Source organism: Sapajus apella, unplaced genomic scaffold (genome assembly GCF_009761245.1).
Source record: "Sapajus apella isolate SASKATOON/1434 unplaced genomic scaffold, GSC_monkey_1.0 scaffold13, whole genome shotgun sequence".
NCBI lineage: Eukaryota > Metazoa > Chordata > Mammalia > Primates > Cebidae > Sapajus > Sapajus apella.
In genome coordinates this window covers 25,465,200-25,487,559 of record NW_022436953.1, presented here as the reverse complement: position 1 = coordinate 25,487,559, position 22,360 = coordinate 25,465,200, and the positions used below count along the sequence as shown (strand labels likewise).

The window sequence follows — 22,360 nt, the reverse complement described above, 5'->3', positions numbered from 1 at the left end:
CTAGGTGCCCCTCAGTAGTGGACTGGGTAAAAAAATTTGTGGTACATATACACCATAAAATACTATACAGGCATAAAAAAGAAGGAAGGCATGTCCTTTGTAGCAACATGGGTAAAGCTGGAGGCCATTATCCTAAGCAAATTGACACAAGAATAGAAAACTAAATACTGCATATTCTCACTTATGCATGGGAGCTTAAACATTGAATACACATGGACACAAATAAAGACCTACTTGATGGTAGTGGGTAGGAAGAGGGTAAGGATTGAAAAACTATGTATAGGGTGGTATTATTCTGTTCTTTAATTTCTATAAGGAAATATCTAAGACTGGATAATTTGTAATGAAAAGAGGTTTAATTGGCCCACAGTTCCATGGACTGTACAGGAAGCACAATGCTGGCATCTGCTTGGCTTCTAGAGAGGCCTCAGGAAACTTACGATTTTGGCATAAGGTAAAGTGGGAGGAGGATGTCACACAGCTAGAGCAAGAGCAGGAGAGCAAGGCAGGAGGTGCCACACGCTTTTAAATGAGCAGATCTCAAGTGAACTCACTCACTATCAGGAGAACAGCACTAGGAGGATGGTGCTAAGCCCCATTAGTGAGAAATCTACTCCCATGATTCAGTCATCTCTCATCAGGCCTCACCTCCAACACTGGGGATTACAATTCAACATGAGATTTGGTGGGGACACACATCCAAACTATATCAAGGATACTGTGCTAATTACCTGGGTGACAAAATTATCTGTACACCAAATCCCTGTGGCATGCAATTTACTCATGTAACAACCTGCGCATGTACCCCTGAACCCAAAATAGAAGTTGGAAAGAAGGGCCAGCCACAGTGGTTCACACCTATAATCCCAGCACTTTGGGATGCTGAGGTGGGTGGATCATGAGGTCAGGTTGGTGGATCATGAAGTCAGGTGTTCAGGACCAGCCTGGCCAAGATGGTGAAATCCCGTTTCAACTAAAAATACAAAAATTAGCTGGGTATGGTGGCAGACCCCTATAATCGCAGATACTCAGGAGGCTGAGGCAGAGAATCGCTTGAACCTGGGAGGCGGAGGTTGCAGTGAGCCAAGATTGCGCCATTGCACTCCAATCTGGGCGACAGAGTGAGACTCCATCTCCAAAAAAAAAAAAAAAAAAAAAAAAAAAAGTTGGAAAGAAAGAAAAGAATCAGCTGATTAGTGACCTCAGTTCCCTCTGCAGCCTTAGTTTCCTTTGCCATACAACCTAAGATATTCATGGGTTCCAGAGAGTGGGATGTGGACATCTGTGGGGCCATCATTGTAATGGCTGCACACGTACAAAGTGCTTAGTACAGTGCCTGGCACATCATGACACGCTCAGCGGCTGGAAGCTCTTATGCATACGTGGCAGGGTCAGGTCCCAGCTCCAGAGCCCATGCAGTGCCTGCTGCAGCATAGGCCTCTCCTCCATAAATGAGCATTGCCAAAGAATAGCTGCTACCCCATAATGGCAGCTCTGTAAGTGTGACTGTTTCCCAAACCCCTTCTCTAGCAGCCTCTGACAGTTATCTTTGGAGCTATTTCAACACTTCTTAAACCCATTAATATTTTCAGCCTCTGACCATGGACATAGCACCCTGGCCTTAAAATATGTCACCACTTCTTCATTCAACCACTGTCTGTGGTTATGCTGGGTTGCACGAAAGACAAATCATGACTCTAAAGGATACTGGAAATGTCACCCACCTCTCATGCTATTTCTGAACAGAGTAAAACTGTCTCTGTCCTCTCATTTGGTTTTCAGACCACCTACAAATGCATGGACTTTGACTCCGGCCAGACAGGACCAAGTTTGTCACCATCTGGGCAATCATCGTGAGGCAGGAAGGGGACACTCTCTGCAGGGTCACTTGGTATGATGTCCTCATGAAGAACTTTGTCAACAGGGCTGGCGAAATGGAGTGACTTCCAATGGAAACCCCACACCTGAGGTCTTCAAGCCCAGAATGTCCTTTGAGATCTTACTAAAGAGGAGCTAGCAGCAACATGGGGGAGTCCTTGGGAGCTCCATGAATCAGAATCCTGGTTCTATTATTTATGAAGGATAATTATTAAAGTAAATTCCTCTGTCTTTAGGTCAATATCAGACCTGAAAGTATTTGTTTCTGCAACAGATAACCACACCAAAGACATTCATACACCTTTTTCTTTACCTAAGAGCTCTGATGGCCTCAGTCAAGACAGAACTCACAAGGGCTTGAACCTCCCTCCCTGGGCTGTACCTTGTGTGTTTACTGGCACTCGCAAGCAGCCATTGGAATGTAACTCATATTTGTTCTTTAGGAGAGAAAAAACAATGCTTTTCATAAGACACTTTCCTCTATTTTTTACTGAGAAAATTATATATAAACAATAAAGGCTATCTTGTGCATATAGACCATAGAGAAAGCCATGACCATGTGAGTAAGATATGAACAAGGATGCCCACTGCTGCATCACTTGTCTTGGCAAACAAACAAACAAAATAAAACAAAAGGCCATTAGGAAGGGAATGAAAAGAGATCACTGTGCATTCATCCAATAGAACCATGTACAATTAAAAGTTAAAATGCTAATCAGATATGTACATATCAACATGGAGAGAACACAACACACGATGTAAGTGAATAAGCTGCAGAATGTTGCAATCACGATGAGAACATGTATTTCAAGTTTAAATCTTTTAAGCCAGTATTATTTATGTGGCAAGAGTAAAATCAAGTAGATTAAATCTGCACAAGTTCCTAACAGTGGTTTAATTGTCTTTAGGAGGGGAAGGAGGCAGAAAATGAGGCAGGGAATGGGACTGGGAGGGGCACATGGGTGACTTTTGCTTCACTGGAAATGTTTGATGTCTCAATTTAAGACAAAATACTAATATTCGTTCATTTGGGGAGATGAGTACAACCGCATTTTGTATTATCATCCTACTTTTATACTTTTTTACAGTAAAAATGATATCAATATTCTTATTGTTCTTGACCGTCAGTAAGGAAAATGAAGGCCTCATGCAGAGCACATCAGTGGGCTGGTAATGACCTGGGCTTTAAGCCACTCAGATGTGGGTTCAAACCCCCACTCCCATGTTGCATGGAGAGACGGTCAGCTGATCCCGTCATTTCCTATAACCTCTATCCCACGGGCAAGAAATGCCAATAATGGTATCCACCTCATTAGGTTGCTATAGGAATCAGTCTGGATAACGCCACCCAGAGTGTTCTGTATACAACTAGTGCTTAATAATTGGTGGGTATTGTTAGTATTAGCTAAAGAAGCATTGGGTTCAGGGACTATTACATTTGAGATAGGTGCCCAGAGGTGTCCCAGACACCCATGGGAACCTTGTCCCATGCTGAAGGGCAGGTTGTGGAACAAATGTGACAAGGAGGACATGCATAGCTCTTCTTGGGGAATTCTTGAGACCCCGAGACTTCTCGGGTTATAGATGGGAAGTCAGGGAGAATTGGAAACACAGGAGGCAGTGCTGCCAGTTGCAAGGTCATCTTTTGTTGAGATGCTAGCTGGACAGTGCTCTGAGGTCTCTAACCTCCTAAGTCTGCGAGGAGCTTGGCTTCCAGGAAAACAACTTGGAATGAAAGTTTCTCAATATTAGAGTTAGTAGAACAGGGTAACCCAGCAGTGACCTCTACGAAGAAAATTAACTGAAAACCAAATGTCAGGCAATTAAATTAAAACCAGAGGCCCCAGAGGTTAGAAAAACTGTAGCCTGTTTTACCCCAGGTGGTTTACACGATGGAAAACAAAACCTGAAGGAAGATGAGCTCGAGGGACTTTGGATGGAGACAGCCAAATGGCCCAGAAGCTGCAGCCTCTGCTTAAAAAAAAAAAATGGACGTTGTTCCAAACACCTGTGACCACAAACTGGGGGACTAGCCCCACGACTGGAGGGGCAGATAAGTCCGGCCAAAGGCCACTCCATCCCTGACGTTGGAGTCTGCATTTCCATGCATCCCACTCTGGGGCCACGTGGCTCCTTGGGACCATCAGTTCTCGCTACGTCCTTTCAGTTGCTGGTAACCTTGGCCTCTGTGACCAACGATGAGGGGTGCAGCACACAGGGCAAGATGCTGACTTTGGAGCCAGTGGAGGCCCTGCCCTGCCCATCATTAGCCCTCTTATATCAGGGATAACAACTGTGCTCGCCACAGGGGGTGGTGAGTCTAGAAAGGGACAGCATACACAGCACACAGCACACACGGCAATGTTAGCTCGAGAAAGATGCATTCTGAATCAGCTGTGGACCATGGTGCCAAATCCATGAGCCAGCAGCCTGAAACTCACAAGCACCCTAATATGAGAAGGCCTAGCAGGTGAAACTCCTAACAAGCCTCCTTCTTCCTGAACCCTGTCTCCCACCTTCCTCAAACTTTAATGCAGGCAGCCACTAGAGATCAACCTCAGATGTGAGCAGAGCCTGGGGAGCGGTCAGCCTGGGCACGTGGCTGATGACAGGCCTGAAGCCACACAGGGCTCTTCCCCCTTCAGTGATAGCCCTGGACTGTCTGTTCAGACAGCTCCTGGGGAGGGGCCAGAGGAGCAGGACCCATTTTCCACATCAGTCATGTCTGCCAGGTTGGTGAGTCTAGACACTTGACACGTAATGCTCTTGACCTCTTTTCCTGCCCAGCGTGCGTTTGTCAGGCTTATCCCACCACTAACGTTCTGGTTGTGGTCAGACATTTTTTCTTTTTAACCAAGTTAACGCTGCCAGGGTGTGACAGCTCAGCCTTTCCAAGGGAGGGACAATGTTATGAAAACTCTAAGAGATGCCATGTTTATCTTCTCTTCAACAATGACGCAACCTTGTTCCCCTGGGGAGTAGGGGGGCACCTGAGTGAGGGAAAGCAGAGAACACCACGGAATGACTTTAGGAGTGTGCCCAATGCCCTGGGCTGGCCTGAAGCTGGGGCTCCTGGGGGCTTCCCAGAGAATAGGGTCTCCTTCCCCCCGTCCCAGAACTCCGTTCTACCTGCCTCGCATCTCTGCAAACGTCAGGACATTACATGCTAACGTAGCCACTTCAAACCAACAGTAGAATAAATCTTTCCAAATCTAACTTCCGAAAGCGGAACACTTTCCACACATGATTAAACACTCATTTTCTAATATTCTACTAGGATTTTCAGCAGAATGTAGTTTTCACTTTTGAAATTTCCTCAAAGGTAATAAAATTTTGGTAACTTGGAAATGAGTACCAAGATCTTTTTGAATAAAGTCCTAAAAAGAGATGACAACTAAGTGGTCCTAAACAGAATCCTGCATTGGAGAAAAAAAAACGCTATGAAAGACAGTATTGTGCAAGTGACATTCAAGTATGACATCAATGTAAACTTTTTCGAGTTGATAACTGCACTATATTTGTATTTTCAAAAAAATTCTTCTTCTTAGGAAATAAACACTGAAGCATGTGGAGTAAAGGACCTTCATAAATGTGACTTACCCCAAATATTAACAGTTCAGAAAAAAACAAGTATATATACAGATAAAGGCAGAGATGCAGATGACGGAGCCAGCGGGGCCGAAATTGAACTCTAGCGTGATCGACGGTACAGGGTGCATACAATCTATGCATTATTCTTGCAACTTTTCTGTAAGTTTGGAAATTATTTTCAAATACAAATGTTTCAGACACAAATATAAAATAGAAAGTTCTTTTGACTTAGTCATTTCACTTCTGGGAATTCAATGTGGGGAAAGAATCTGAGATGAAGATACATGTTGAAGGATGTTCGCCAGTGTGCTATTTGTATTGGTAAAACACTGGAAATAACCTAAAAAGCCTGGCATGGGGGAATATCTCCAGGGAGAAGGAGAGATGGCAGGGGACAGGCATTTCAGGCAGGAGGATGGGCATGAACTGGGGCCCGGTATGGGGAGGTGTTCAGCAGGGAAGTTTCAGGAGATCCCCGTGGCTGCACTCATGCTGTGTGAGATGAAAGAGCCAGGTCCAGAGGCAAAGGCCGTTGGCTAGAGATGAGATTAGAAGCGGGTCCAGACCAGAAGCCAAACAGTTAGAGGTCATCTTGGTCTAAATAAGAGACATTGGAGCTCCGGTCTTGGGCTGGGGCTGCTGCCAGTGGAGAGAGGTCCATAGCACTGGACTTGATTTGGAAGTAGAAATGACCCCAGGGTCAGGGTGCAGTGAAAGTGGTGTCCAGGACTCTCAAGGCTCTAGCTTGATGTGCTAGTCAGATGGTGGAGGAACACTGGGGGCAGGCTTGGGTGTAGGAAAGGTCAGGGGCACTGAGAGTTGGGTTTTAACTCTAATTGCCAGAGAGGTCAAGCAGGTCAGACATGTGTGTCTAGAATTATTCAGCAGAGGAGTTAGGGCTGGTGATGTAAACCGATTCAGGGCGAGAGATTTTATTTTCTATAATGAATGTGCATTAATGTTGTCAGGATTTTTTCTAAAAATTACTTAGGTAATTAAGTCTTTCATTTTTCGTATACAGGCAAGTAATGAGACAACAGGGACTCAGAGGGTCCCTACCCACAAGGAGTGTGAAGGTAGCCCTGTCCCCAACCCCGCACACAGCACCCTGAGTTCCAGCCCCAGCCGAGGCCCAACTGTCCAGGAGGCCAGGACGCTTAAGGCGTGGGTGCAGCCTCCCCCAGAGCCCCTCCCCCGCAGGTTGGCCCCCACTTTCTCCCAAGCTCCTCTCAAGGCCCGCAGCCTGGGAGCCAGCTCTCACCTGGGAGACTTCAGCACTTTGTGGAGCAGGTCCTGCGGGATTCTGCGGAGGTGGACCTGTGTCCCCAGTAGAGGAACCAAGTTCATTTCCAGCCACTTCTCACAGGCCGTGGTGAGCTGCTCTTCCTTGTACTAAGACAAGAAAAGCCAGTTAATGAAGGAAGTCCTGAACTCTTGGCACCCTCTGCTGGCCTGCAAGGACACTACATGTGTGCTCAGAGGGACAGTCACTGCAGACACACTCAAACATTTTCTACAAAATACGTGAATGACAGCGGATACCGTTTTCAAAGTGTCTTCTACGCTGGAGCTGTTGCACTTGGTTGATTGAAATCAATCCTCACTGAAAACCTATGAGATGGATTCGCAGTCTTCCCTATGTTACTAATGGGGAAACATACTCCCAGGTCCCTGCTCTTGCCTGTGTTACGAGTCACACAACTCGTAAGTGGCAGAGCCGGATGCGAACCCACCGTAGGCCTTGCACGCTGGCCCAAGTCAGTGGCTGATCATGGAGGGCTCAGGGGGTGTGCCTGAGGGAGCTCTGAGGCTACGATGTGAACACACCCAAAAAGCAAGAATTAAAGGGCAGGGGAAGTAGAAAATGCTCCCCCCAGGGACCCTGAGAGAGTCTTAGCACTCCTCGAATAGCTTCAGGGCCTCGGGTGCTTCTGCAGCCCAAGAGTTGCTGAGAAATGCTGACCAGAATGCAGATGCCTTGGAATTGCCAGGGGGGTGAAGGGGAGGACGTGACAATAGGAAACTGTGGCATGCTGACTGGTAACCCCCCAGGTCATTGATGGCCACACAGGGGGAGCTGGAGTCAGGAGGCCTGGGGTTTGGACCCCGCTGGTTTCCCCAGGCACTGAGGCTGCTGCCCTCCTTGGCTCTGTTTTCTCCTCTGAGAATGAGCATTGGGCTCTATCATTTATTCCTAACTCTGGCACACTGACTAGACCCAGGTGGGTCCAGACCTCGCAGCTCCAGCAAGAACATCCTGGAAGCCCTTCTGCTGTTTCAGTGAGAAAGGCTCTGCTGCTTCTTCCCTACCTCAGATTAAAGTCTCTCTACTTTTTTGATGTTAAAACATCCTTTTAAAAATAAAAAGTCTTTTTTAAAACAAATGTGTTCATGTGGCAAAATAAAATATATGGTGACATCAAATAGATATTCTGGGGGGAACTTGGCCTGGTGGGTGAAATCCCAGCATCTGGGCTGCTCCTGAAGGCCCCCCCGCCACGGGCCACGTGCCCTATCCGGATTGTTCTCACCTTGCAGCCAGCCTCGTAGAATTTCCTGATGGTGATTGGCGTGAGACCGGCCATCATCATGTCCATGCACCTACAGAGAGAACTGCAGTTTCTGGAGGAGCCCCATGCAGCTTTTGGAGAAGCGAGAAGTCCCAGAGGTTCTTTTTTTTCTTGTTTCTTTTTAGTATACTTTAAGTTCTGGGGTATACGTACGGAACGTGCAGGTTACATAGGTATGCATGTGCCATGGTGGCTGGCTACATCCCTCACCCCGTCATCTACATTAGGTATTTCTCCTAATGCTATCCCTCCCCTATCCCCCCACTCCCTGGTATACCTCCCCTAGCCCCCCAACCCCCAACAGGCCCCAGTGTGTGATGTTCCCCTCCCTGTGTCCATGTGTTCTCACTGTTCAATACCCACTTATGAGTGAGAACATGTGGTGTTTGGTTTTCTGTTCTTGTGTCAGTTTGCTGAGAATGATGGTTTCCAGCTTTACCCATGTCCCTGCCAAGGACATGAACTCATCCTTTTTTATGACTGCATAGTATTCCATGGTGTATATGTGCCACATTTTCTTTATCCAGTCTATCATTGATGGGCATTTGGGTTGGTTTCAAGTCTTTGCTATTGCAAACAGTGACGTAATAAACATACGTGTGTATGTGTCTTTATAGAAAAATGATTTATAGTCCCTTGGGTATATACTGCGTAATGGGATTGCTGGGTCAAATGATATTTCTATTTCTAGATCCTCAAAGAATCTATCTTCCACACTATCTTCCACAATGGTTGAACTAATTTACACTCCCAACAACAGTATAAAAGCAGCAGAGATCTTTCACATGGAAGGGAGCCTTGCTTTAGCGATATGGACAATTGGCCAGAGGACAAGACCAGCATGGCTTGTTAGAAATAGCTCTGGGCTGGGAGATGAGGCCAGAGATCAAATCCTTCAGGAGAAAGCAAAACAAAAACCCTATAGCAAGTAACAAGGATTACTGCTCAAAGCTGAAGTGCCACCAGGTGCTGAGTTAAGATTCGATTTTAGCCGACTTGGCCCTCTGGTCACCCCCTTCCTGAGGACTGTCTTCCTGTACAGAGCCTTATGGTGCCACCAGAGGGGCCTCAAGCCCCTTTCCACTCTGTGCACAAATGGAATCAAAGAGAAGCTTTCAGATGAAAGTCTCTGTGTGCTTATGACTAGGACCCGTTGATTTGGCTCACCCAGCCATAAAGGATCTATTCACTGAGCACGTATTAGGTGCTAGGCACCCAGCGAGGTCCTTGTTGTGCAAAAAACAAAACTGATGGGCCAGTGAGGTGACATGTTAAGTCAACTTTCAGACAGATAACCACATTTAACAGTTATGTTAAGGGTTAAAAAGTTAACGAACAGGTGCTGAGAAGGCAGAAAATGGGGAATTCAGCCTAGTGTGGTCAAATCAGAAAAGTGATCAGACATCAGAAGAATGGCATTTAAAACCTGAAAGAGGCAGACAAAGCATTGGTCAGGCCAGGGATTGGAAGACCAGCATTCCAAGAAGAGGAAACAGCATGTGCAAAGCTCCTGGGGCAGGAGCAGGTGCCACGCTTTGAGGGGATGTCAGGGCTGGCATAGCTGCAGGGCAGTGAGTTTGACACTGCTCCACACTGCCCCCACTGTCTCCCTCTTTAACTACAGTAATTCGTCTGGGCCCAGTTCCAGCACCACTTCCTCTTGAAAGTCTCCCTGATTGCTCCTCTCCACATACCCCCTTAGCTTTGATTTCCATGACTTCCTTCTTCTACCTGGTTCCTTGCTTCCCTCCAAGAAGGGCATGGGCCGGGGTGGAGTGTGGCTGACGTGCTACGTGGCAGTTAGTGTCATAGACGTTTCAGTGACTGAACTTTCACAGCTAATATTAACCTCTCTTCAGCAAAATTGCTTCAAAGGATGTTCATTCATTGAACAGGACACCAGAGAATAGCCACTGGGATCTCATATTGAAGCATCACTTTGAACTCATTATCACTCAATGGTTGTCCTGAGCTCAGTGGAGATACATACTGCTCACAGGCAGAGGCTTAAAGGACATCTAGTACCTTCTGCACTTATTATAAAATGTATCCTTCAAGAGGCCAGACCAGAAGGCAGCTGGGGTCTCGTTGCCACCAACAACCACATCCCTGAAGGGCAGCTTTTACTGAGTTGCATTTTGGTGTTCTGCTTTTGCCAATATCAGGGAAAAAACATTACAAGGTTTATTGTTCTATTTACGGATATTCTATGGATATTGTTGAGGACATCGATCATTAGGTTGTTTGGGGTCATCTGCTAAAGACATCCACAGTTTTAATACTAACAGTAGCTGTACTTCTCCCAAGAGTTTTTTTTTTTTTTTTTTTTTTTTTTTTATTTTAAAGAGACGGGGGTCTTACTATGTTGCCCAGGCTGGAGTGAAATGGCTATTCACAGGTGCGATCCCACTACTGATCAGCATGGGAGTTTTGACCTGCTCTGTTTCCGACCTGGGCAGGCTCACCCCTCCTTAGGCAACCTGGTGGTCCCCTGCTCCTGGGAGGTCACCATACTGATGTCGAACGTAGTGCAGACACCCGATTGGCATAATGTACTAAAGCCCAGAACTCCTGGGCTCAAGCGATCCTCCCACCACAGCCTCCTGAGTAGCTGGGACTACAGGCATGCGCCACCGCGCCTGGCCAAGTGATTTGTTTTTTAAACTTTTAACTAGTTTTTATTTTTATCTCATGTCGCTGATCAAGTTTCCCTTTTTATCTGCTGCTAGCAAGTCCAGAGCTGGACATGTGGCCCATTTAAGGAAGAGCGTGGGTTATTAGAGTTAGCATACAATTTTAGCCTTTCCATCTTTTTCTTTCTCCTTAAAAAAATAATAACTTGGTGTTCTGTTGCCTTATTTCATGTATTCATGGAAGCCACTCAAAGCCTTTACTAGAAGAAGTTAAGAAACGATCAATTAATAAGTAATCTGGTCAGGACCAAGGCACTTGACTCCCTTGTGTGCTAGGATTGGCCCTTCAAACCATGAGACCGACTCTATCCATGAGAAGGTGTCTTGAGTATTGGGGAAGCCTGTGCTAAGGAAACATGGGGCGCTGCTGTCATCTCCTGGGCATTTTGGCTTCTAGGACTGCTGGGTCCTGTCAATCCTGCACCTTGGCTATCTCTTGAGCCTACTGTCCTCCTGCTCCCATTTCCCCTGCCTCCTTCAGACCCTCCTGGTCTCTCAGCTGAGCCTCGGCATAGCCTCTCAACAGCTGGCCTCCCTGCCCTGCAGCCACTCCACATCCTTCACACAGTAGGGGCTCAGCCTCAACTGCAGAGACCCTGCCACTCTCCCCTCCCACGCCCAGGCTCCCCGCTCTGCTGACTGACCGAGACCTACTCATGTGGCAACAAGGTCCTGCATGACCTGGGCTCACCCAAACCTCCAGCCAGCGAAGTTGCATTGGGTCTTAGTGGCCAGGCCCATCCCAGTTTGCTGCTGTTCTGCCCTGTGCCCTCTCTCTCCCCCTTTGACTGCTATAATTCTTCCAAGCTCAGCTCCAGCACAACCTCCTCTTGGAAGCCACCCTGATTGCTCCTCCCCACATACTGCCTTAGTTTTGATTTCCATGCCTTCTTCTACCTGGTTCCTTGCCTCCCTCCATCTCCTGTGAAACGACAGACTGCCAGGTAGCAGCCTTCCCCATCAAATCCATTCTGAGTGCCAGCTCTGTGCTGACCTGTGCTGCTGGTTCTGGAAATGCCACCAGGGACAGATGGAAGCCCTTTCCTCCTGGAGCACATGGCCTCACCAGTCAGCAGAGGGTGAAGCCCAAGGTGTGACAAGGCTGAACAGGAGGCTCCGGCCCCACCCTCATGGGGCACAGGAGCCTTTAGGTGCCAGCTTTTATCTGTCAAAACCTACAGGGAGCACTAGCTGGGCTTGGAGTTGCCAGGGAGAAATGAATGCCCCAGAAGGCTGGCACCTTCTCTTATGCTTCCTCTTCTACACTGTCAAACCCATTGGCTGGACTGGACTGGAATGATCAGATTTCCCAGACCAAAAGAAGCAAAGAAAGCCACCCAGGCTCACCTCTGGCTCAGGCAGGTGGGGGGGTTGCCATTTCCAGAAATTCTAAAGGACCAGGCAATTGCGCACAGAGGAAGTTCAGCCCTGCGTGGAGGCAAGGAAATGCTCTTCTGGGCCTGTGAGCCTGGAGGAACCCAAGTGACAACTAGGGAGGTGCTCCATGTGTCTGTGTGTGAGCATATGTGTGCATACACATACGTGCACATATGTGCTGGTACATACATGTGACAGCCATAACCCCAGCTGTGACTCTAGCCCAAGTGCCAATGAAGATATTGACATGAGAGTCAAAGGAACATCATCCAGTGGAAGCTGTTTGCACACACTGCATCCCTTAAAGACGGGAGGCCTCGGGTATGTGTGATTCAGAATTAAGCAGTCATCTGGTGATTTCCTCACTGCCTGGGAGCTCAGCTGAGATAACCTGTGAGGTCTCATTCAGTACCTGAACATTGTGAAGCTATCAGAGTGACCTGGGGCACTTCTGTTACACATACACACACACACACACACACACACACACACACACACACACACACACACATACACAGACCCTATGGTGCCACACCCTGCCAACTGCACCATCAGCCTCTCAAAGGCAGGCAAGACCCAGCCCAGCTGTGTGCAGGCCCGCCCTGACCTCTGCCCTAGAATCCCAGCCCCACCACAATTATCTGGAGAATCTTGGGCAGGTCCCATCAACTTCAGGCAAGCCTGTGTTTGCTCATCAGTGGAATGAAAGGTTTGGCTCAGGATCCGCAAAGCCCTTCCTGCTCTGGCATTCAAAACAAGGCAGTGGGAGGGGAAAGGAGAATGAAGAACCTGCCATTCTTGGTTCATCTCTGGATCAGCCGGGGGGAGAGTTCTGAAAGCTAGATGCGGCTTCCAGTCTGCTCCTAAGGTAGGGCAGCTGAGGCTTGGAGACAGAAAGTGGCCAGAGGCCCCACTTCAAGAGGGAAGCTGCTCTTCCAGCATTCAGGCCAGAGATACCTTCCTGGACCGCACCAGAAGACAGCTGCTCAGAAATTCTCTGTGTAAAGGAGCTATGATTTCCTAGTTATATATCACAAGGCTATGCTGGGCTGACAGTGAGTGATACATACAATGGAAGGGGCATGAGAAATCTCAGGAAAACCTGGACTTTTCACCCCGCCACCTTCAGGTCAAGGCCAGATTCCTTAGATGGCTCTAAAAGGCTATACCAGTTGGCTCTGCCTGCAACTACTCACCTCCCATCTGCCATAGCCACCTAACCCCACAGTCTGACTGTGCCAAACACACTGGAGTGCCTCTTCAAGACTCTAGGCCCCTCCTCAATGCCTGTCCTCTGCAGAGAGGTCCAGGCACCTGCATTCCCAACAACGCTGCCAGATGCCCCAGATCAAAGGCCCGGCCCCAGTCATTTCAGGATTCCCAGAATGAGGCACCAGCTCAAAAACGTTCGTGGGATTGAATCTGACTGTGTGAACTCTACAAAAAAATGAATCGAAACCTGTAAGATCCCCAGGAGAAATCCGTCTCTTCCCTCTGCAGAGCAGCTAATGTCTTCTCTTGGTGTAGATGGAATATTCATTCATTCCTTCATCCACTCAGATAAAGAGACTGAGGTTTAAGAAGTAAACAAACCAGGCAGACCATCTCCTGCCCTGATCTCTTCTTTATATTGAATTGCATCAGGAATCAGGAAAAAAAGCTACAAGATACCACCTCTGTCTTCAGGACATCAAGCCAGTAGGCACACATCCCTGAAAAAGCCCAGAAGAAGAAAAAATATTCTAGAGAAGTGAATCCCATGAATGATTTTCCACTTGGTTCACTTACCCTTTCATAAACATTCACGGAATGGAGGAATATTATGGGATATACAAAAAAGGATGGGAAGTTCCAAGAAATGCTCTTTCTAATTACAGATACTAATTTTACTTGAACTTAATAATACATAGCACAACACTTTCCATTTAGGAATTCCCAAACTTCATTCCATTCACCTTTATTCACTTCCGGTGTCTTGGAGACTGCTGGACAGGGGACTTTAGAGGGCAGGGATCCTGCCCATCTGGTCCCTCACTGTCTCCTTGGCCTCCCAGAGAAGCCCAAGAAATTGTCCTTGAAGCAGGTGAATGAATGAATGTAGGTGTGAGTGAATAACTTGACAAGTGAGTGACCCTGAGCAAAACGCTCCTGACTCAATGCCATTGAAGGGAGGGTCAGAACCACAAATGAGCAAATGACGACATTACCACCTCACCCAAAGTGCAAAGTGGAATAGCACAGTGTTAGATGTGCAGGTTCCAGAGCCCCTCGACCTTCGAGTCCTGGCTTCCCTACTTGGCCACTATGTAGCCTCGGGCAAGTTACTTACTTCCCAACACCCCAGTTTTCTCAACTGTAAAATGACCATAGTAATAGTCCTGCCTCCTAGGGTTGCAGGGAAGATGAAATGAGGTCATCCCTGCAAAGAGCTGAGAACTGAAAGGCAAACAAACACTCCATCCCAAAGCCCTATGTGCTGACATCTCCTAATCCCCAGCAAAGTCCTGGGAAGTAGATAGGACAAATAGTTTGAACCACATTTTATGTCGGAGACAGCCAAGGTACATAGAGACTAAAGGGCACCTTATTCAGAACTGAGCACAGACCCTGCATGGACCCAGGTTGCTTTTGACTTTGTAGGAAAAGCCCAGTGCAGACTGGGATCTCTGGCCCTCACTCCTCCAGGGTGCATTTCCACGGCTGCTTGAAAGCAGGCAGAAACACCAAGCAATGTCTGTTACCCTCTCACGCTCATTATTTCTGCATCCATGAGCCCAGGCAACCTTTGTCAGGATGAGGAAACGTTCATGTTCAATGCCAACCCACTTTGAATGCCTCCTGGTTCCCCGCCACCTCTTCTCCACACCCCCGACACACCCTGATGAACCCTCCTGCTTGGCAGCCTAGGTGGGCCAGTGGGGCCTGAATGTCAAAAAGAGAGGCTGTGCCTCACATGGGCAGGGGTGATTTTGGGGCTAACTTTGATCTTTGCATTTTCCTCTCTTCCAAAAGAACTATAATATGTAACATTTATAACAATAAAAATATTATTTACAAGAAAAAACAAGACTTTATCTCAAATGAGCAGGAAAAATGAGGACTGACAGTGATGGAAAAGTCAGCTTGTCCTCCAATGGCCAGCCTCTGTGTATGTGTTTGACTCAAAGGAGACTGATTTCTTTTTTAGCCAACAATGAAAAGAGGTGAAATTGATAAGCAAGCCTGGTTTGAGGGCTACTAGGAAGTCACTGCGTATATGCACAAAGTCTCTCCCCCTGGTAGAAATCCTCCCATTTGCATTTCGTTCCTGTGAATCGAGAATTGAGTATCATTTGGTTAAAATTAGTATGTTGCTAGTGTGAATTAGTGTCTCAGTTTTTTTTCAGGCTCAAGGCCATGCTTGGCATAAAGACACCCGAGACGTCTCAGCCCAGTGAAGAGGAATGTTCTACCAAATGGACCAGGAATTGTCCTTCGATTCCCCAAGGCCTGGCCCTGCCCAAAGTCAGCCTTGTTTCCTTACCTTTGAAACAGGCCATCGAACTGGAGGATGTGGGCGGAAGCCAGGACCCCCAGCACGTCGTCCAAGTGAATCTCCACCTCGCTCATGTAGAGGCTCTTCAGGGCCGTGGCAAAGGCTGGGGAGGCACAGCCAAAAGGGCCATCAGTGTGGGGCTCTGCACAGAGGACGCCACCCGGGGCCCTCCCTCACTTCTGCAGCTGGGAGGGCAGAGGGGTCCTTAAAGAAAATGCACCATCTCTGACCCAGATGCAGGCACTGCGTGGAAGCTGACCATCTGCGCTACCAGCCTTTCCAAAGGAGCTGAGAGTAAAGCTAAAGAAAGCTGAGCTTCTGCTGAAAGGATCCTCTCTTAAGCCTGCTCTCAGCGGTGAGACCATCTTGGGGCTCTCTAACCTGGGGTCTGTGGCCTGTGCAAGAATGTAACTGCCCAAATAGGTACAGAATGTCATGTGCAGGTAGTGCCTTTTTTGGGAGGCTGCAGAGACAGCATATTCTCCTTAGAGTCTGGGGACTTCCAAAAGGTTAAAGACTTCTTAGAAAGAGCCAGAATAATTTGATGGTTCAGGAACTGAACTGCCCTGGCTAGGGGCCAGGTGGACCTGGCTGATTCCAAGTCTCGCATGACCGCAAATCATGCTGTCATGCCATCAGTGTCCTCTGGCAACAAATGGCCCAACTAGTGCTGAAGTTTCCTCACCTAGCGATTCCTAAACAACCACCATCACATGACATCGTGCATGTTGCACAAAGAAACCTGCCTCTGAGTGGCTGCGAAGGGATGGGGAGAGAGTGAGCCCAAGTTAGGGGAGGTGGTGGTGGGGCGGGCGGGGGAGGGGCTCCTTCAAAGGAAGAGGCAGGTCAAGTACACTTTGGGAACAAGGCTGGGCCTCACAGTTTCCCTGGGTGGGTGTGAGCCTGGAAGGGCAATTCCTTTTGAGCTGGGTCCGTCTCTGAGAAGCCTCTATTTCCTCCCAGTCTCTGCGCCCTTCATACCCTTTCTCCATGACGACCTCCTCTCTGGCAATTTTCCACCTTCTTCCATTTCTCCAAGTCACCCTAGCCTCCTCACCCCTTCTTTCTTTGAATGTTCAGGCCTTTCTAAGAAGAAAGCACTGAACACTGCGGACTGTTGGTTTGTTTTGCTTTGCTGTTGCTTGTTTCATTTTTAAATTTGGGAGGACCATTTTTCAACGGCATTCTCAGAACATAGACGAGTGTATACATACGGACTTTAGTGACCAGTGGGTCATTGATCTTCAAGGAAATGATCATCTTCTTTACAGGGGATCTTTCTTTGGTCTTCTTAGGTGATTGAGCTGGTAAAGGAAATAAGATGATGCTGGATGGATAACCATGGTGAAGACACAGTGAGAGGCACCCATCACCCTCGCATGTCCGTGAGGTATCAAGACAGGTATCACATGATATTTTCTTTGTTTTATAGATGCATTTGTACGTATGTATGTATGTATGTGTGTATGTATTTAGTTTTGAGGTGAGATGGAGTTACACTCTTGTCACCCAGGCTAGAGTGCAGTGGCATTATCTCGGCTCACTGCAACCTCCAACTTACAAGTTCAAGCTATTCTCCTGCCTCAGTCTCCCAAGTAGCTGGGATTATGCGCCACCACACCTGGCTAGTTTTATATTTTTAGTAGTGATAGGGTTTCACCATGTTGGCCAGGCTGCTCTCAACTTCCTGACCTCAGTTGATCTGTCCACCTCGGCCTTCCAAAGTGCTGGGATTACAGGTGTCAACCACTGTGCCTAGCCCACAGACATATTTTAAATATTTATTTATTTTGAAATAGCTTAAGACTCATAAGAAGTTGCCAAAATAGTGCAGAATTCCCATGTATCTCTCGCCTAACTCCCCGCCACGATCCTGCGTCGCCCTGTGCGTTGTCAAAACTGAGAAACTCATGCTCATGCTGCATTTTACATACTATGACTTCCCCCAACCCTCTCTCTTATTAGGCTGTGAGCAATGTGAGGGCAGTGTGAACCTCAGTCATTTCTGTACCCCGAGCACCTGGGGCAGTGCAGAGGCAGGTGGTGGGAGTGTCACCTGCTGAAGGATGAACGTGGGACTGAGGTGTCATATGGTGGCTATTGTCACTCCACTCTAGGGACCCCTGCCACCGAGGATTTCCAAGGAAAAAGGTAGCCCAATTCATTGCTAGCCAATGCCATCCACTCAGTCATTCTAGAACGTGAGTTACAGAGTTGCACTGCTCTCAGGTCTCCAGAGGTGCCCCATACCCCTGGCACAAAAGCCAAGGCTCTACTCGCAGCCCCAACTCCCGCATGGCCTGCAGCCCCTGCCCACCGCTCTGCCCATCATCCTCCCACCTGCTTCCTCTCACCATGCTCCTCAGGATGGTGGGGACTTCCTGCCCTCCCTCCCTCATCAGGGACCTTCTCACATGTCCCTCCCTCCGAGAGGCCTTTCCTGACCCCATGTGTGAGGTAGCACCCCACTCCCCCACTAACTGGTTTTATGTTTCTTCATAGACTAACTTGACCATGATCTTTCATGTATTACTCTATGTCCCTGTTGTGCTCTTCCCCCCACAGCTCAGCTAAGGTGGTTCGCTCGCCACTCCATCCCCTGGGCCCACCCCAGGCTTCCACACACGGGTGCTAGTAGATATTGGCTGAATGAATGCAGCGCATGGATTCCATCGCCAGGGAGCTCAAGCTTCCAGATAATGAAAAGTGATGTGAGCCAGAGCCAAAAAGTCCATCATCCTGTGCAACCATAAAGAAAGAGAGAGCAAGGGTCCCTTTCCCTCAGTCTCTCCTCGCTGTCATCCGCCACCTGGCTCTGTGCTGGCTCTCATTCAGCAAATACTGAGTGAGAACCCTACTAAGTGCCAGGCTTGCTCCACTCCGGATCACATTCTTCTCCAGCATGACTACAAGGCCTCCCATCTACTTGCACCAGCCTGCCATCCACCCCATGGCAGGGAGTAAACAGGAGGATGCACGTGAGTGCCCAGCACATAGTAGGTACACGGGAGGTGGTGGTTAATATTATGTGTCATGATATTTGCCATGCTTTGCCATCATTTTGGGTTTGTCTGTACCCTCAGATGGTAAGCTCCTAGCACAATGCCTAGCATAAGCTAAGCATTCCACATAGGAAGGAAGAAAAGAAGGAAGGGAGGAGGCAGGGGAAGTGGGAGGGAAGGAGGGGGGAAGGGAGGGAATCAGTTATGTCAGAGTAAGTGAAAGACAGAAGTTCAATATTCCCTCCAGGCTGAGTAAAACCCCCAAATTGGATAAGATATCAGTAATCTGATTATACTCTTCTCCAAGGTTCTCCAAAGCCAAGGTGGTTAGTTTGTTTTTAGTAAGTGAGCCACTTCCTTCTTGGATTCCACACTAGAGAATAAACACGTCCTCTCCAGGACAGCGGCTCCTCCACTCTCCATGGAAGGAAATGGAGCAGCTGGAGAGCCTGTGCATTTCTGCAGAGCCCAGCACTCCAGGGTCAGGACAGAAATTCCAGGATAGCCATGCAGATGACCTCAAGAACAGGGAAATGGTGACTGTGAGATAGGTCTGCACCATTGTCAGGTATATTCTTTTTTAAAGGCACATGAAGGACTGTGACTGTTCCTATCGAAAGACATGAATCCCAGGGCTTCATCGGTCCATGGAGCTGCGGAGGAGACGCTGGAGTCGTGACAGTCCAGGGCACTGGGGTTTCATCTCTGCACCTTCGCTGTTGGCTCCTAGCCAGGCACAGCCTCTCGCAGGGAGGCTTGGATCAGAGTGGCTGTCTTAGGAGGGCCAAATATTTTCATTTTAGGAACCCATTCTAGACATGTTAAAGACCGTCACATTAACAACTCCATTTCCCCTTCCAAACTCTCCTGCTTTTCCATGAACTCACTGTCTGGCTCACCAGAGCCCTTCATTGTTGGCCTGGCAAGTGTTCTGGCTTGGGTACAGGGGAGGCGGAAGAGCCCAGTCTGGCTCTTGAAGACACTGGGACAAAGGCTTCAGAAGAGCACAGAAGCTCATGAGCCAGCATCCAGGTTGCTGTAGTTCTGCGGGAGCCGAGCTGGCTCTCACTGCCTGCGCAGGGGGGAAGGGCTGAGTCAGATTCCCGCAGGCGGCGGGGCTCTCCCTCCAGGCTTGGGCTCAGGGAGGGGAATGACCAGGGGTTCCAGCTTCCTGTCTGGCTCTGGAATAACAGGGCTCTGCTGGCATGTCTCAGAAATGAAAGTCCATCCTGACTGGTATGCTGGCTGGCTTTGGGGGCTTCAAATATTCCATGGCACCTGCTTATGAGTCAGCCCAACCTGTAGCCCAAAGCAGCAGCTGGCAGTGCAGATGGAGAAGACTTAGAGAGTCAGGACTAGAAGAGGAGACAAAGAAAGAAGTGGCCTACCTTCTTTTGGGAATGAGGTGGAAGAGAGAAGAGAAGAGGAAAGAAAAGCAAAGACAACAAACAAAATAGACGCACACATGTGGGCCTCGAGCCAGCATACTGAGAGCCAAACAAGCCGCAGATGTCAGAAGTCTGCCTTCCTTCCACATAGCCTGTTTTTTTTGGGGGGGGGTGGGATGGAGTCTTGTTCTGTCGCCCAGGCTGGAGTATAGTGACACAATCTCAGCTCACTGCAACCTCCACCTCCTGGGTTCAAGCAATTCTCCTGTCTCAGCCAGCTAAGTAGCTGGGATTATAGGCGCCTGCCACCACACCCAGCTAAGTTTTGTATTTTTAGTAGAGACAGGGTTTCATCATATTGGTCAGGCTGGTCTCAAACTCCTGACCTTAGGTGATCCACCCACCTGAGCCTCCCAAAGCGCTGGGATTACAGGTGTGAGCCACTGTGCCTGGCGCGTTTTTCTTCTCAAAGTAGCAGGTAGAGCCTCTATGCCTGGGCTGGCCAGATGAGACTCGGGTTATTACAAGGATAGTAAGTGGCATGTACTGAGTGCTTGCTGTGTGCCAGGCCTTGTTCTAGAACGTCACACCTAATACCCCCTCTACTCTTCAAAGCTGCATCCTAAGGACTATTATCCCCATTTTACAGTTGAGGAAACTGAGGCTGTCACAGGATGAGATAAGGAGGCTTGCTCTTGACTGCTACAGTGACTGTGGTCTCAAAACAGATAACCATGTTTCCACCTGGGGACTCTCAAGATAGAGGGCACCGGGGCTCCAGCACTGGGCGCCGGGGAGGAAATACCTTGCAGAAGCTTCTCCAGCTCCTTTAGGGGGGATGTGCTGCCCTGTGTCAGGGCTTCCAAGTAGAGCTTGGCCAAGGTCTGAGACTGGAAAAGCTGGGGCTGATGGAGTTCCCATTTGAAGCCCAGGCACTCGAGAATCACATCTGAGGAGAGAAAATGACACTGAGCAAACGCATCAATAACGTCCCCACTCAAAGACTCGTCAGCTTCCTCCCCCGTCTCCTTTGCTAGGTGGGTCATTAGCAGATGAAGCAGGCAAGCAGCTTCCACAGGCATCTCAGAGAGGAAGTGGTAAAGTGTGGGCCTCGAGGGCGCAGGGGCTTTGAGGGAGACACTGAAGGAGTCTTACAAGGTCACCCAGGACATGACACATGTCCAGGACAGCGGTCGGCTAACAGCTGTAGGATTTCAGAGGCACTCACGCTGCCCTCCAACGTGGGGAATGAGGAAAGGTCATGGAACAGGGAAGTAAGGTAGCTGGGACTCTTTTGGGGGGCCCCCTCCCCATGACAGTATTTCTCAGCCGCGGCACTGTAAACATTTGGGGCCAGATACGTGTCTGTTGGGGCGCTGTCCCTTACACCATGGATGCCCAGCAGCAGCCCTGGCATCTTCCTACTGCATGCCCGTAGCACTCCCTCTCCAGCTGTGACAACCCAAAATGTTTCCAGACACTGCCATGTGTTCCGCATGAAGCCAGGTCACCCACCAATTCCCTGTTGAGGACTACTGGGCTATGGGTACCAAAGCATGACCCATCTGAAAGGCAATAGCAGGCCCACCAAAGAGGCAGGATTCTCACGACCCTCCCTTGACAATCTGAAGAAGGCTCTTTGCAAACCGTAGAACACTTTCTTCAGGGGCATCTATCCTGAGAACAAAATCAATGATAACAAAAAAAGGGGCTTTTTGATAGGAGGGCAGAGGGCGGAACCAAGGATAGCAGGCCAGGGGAGGCTCAAGAGGTTGTGGGGAGAGGACTCTGCATGGCTCAGCTCCCGTGTTGTTAGTACAGAGCTGGGGGAAGGAGAGGTGCCTAAGACCCTCAATTTCAGTGCCAGACAGGACCTGAAGGGCCACTAGCCCCATCTATGTATTTCTTGGTTTTGCCATTAGTTTCACGGTGTGACCTTGGGTAGCTGATTTTTCTTCTTGTTATTATGATCGTTATTCACCAATGTTATGATAGTGCTTGGTGCTGGAGTTCAGGGGGGTTTGTATCTCAAATCTTGCATCACCTTAGGTGGTCTGGTTATGCTGAGTTAGAAAAAGTCTCAGCCCATTAGGGTGATCATAGGCAGGAACGGAACTGTGGATACAGCATGTTCACTCACTGGATGTCAGTTTCCACTTTCGGAATGGTCAATGCATGGCAGCCATCACTAATCAATTCAGAGCTCTTTCTCTCATTCCAGGAGATGGTCTCAGACTACTTCTCTTGCTCAGAGTTGAAGGTGGGCAAGAAATTTATTAGCCTCTCTTTGGAAAAGAGGCTAGCTCTGATCTCAGGCAGCCACACC

At 48.5% G+C, this 22,360-nt stretch overlaps 1 protein-coding gene across 1 annotated transcript in view; it reads right to left on the bottom strand.

Annotated features, from left to right (window-relative positions):
* The window catches only part of BTBD16 (BTB domain containing 16), a 63,169-nt gene that overhangs the window by 29,845 nt on the left and 10,964 nt on the right, over positions 1 to 22,360 (bottom strand). The window contains exons 4-7 of the mRNA XM_032281900.1: positions 16,859 to 16,948; positions 15,633 to 15,747; positions 8,001 to 8,070; positions 6,731 to 6,861 (exon numbers count right to left, since the gene is read on the bottom strand). Of these exons, the coding sequence (XP_032137791.1) occupies positions 6,731 to 6,861; positions 8,001 to 8,070; positions 15,633 to 15,747; positions 16,859 to 16,948 (406 nt within the window). The remainder of the gene's footprint in view (positions 1 to 6,730; positions 6,862 to 8,000; positions 8,071 to 15,632; positions 15,748 to 16,858; positions 16,949 to 22,360) is intronic.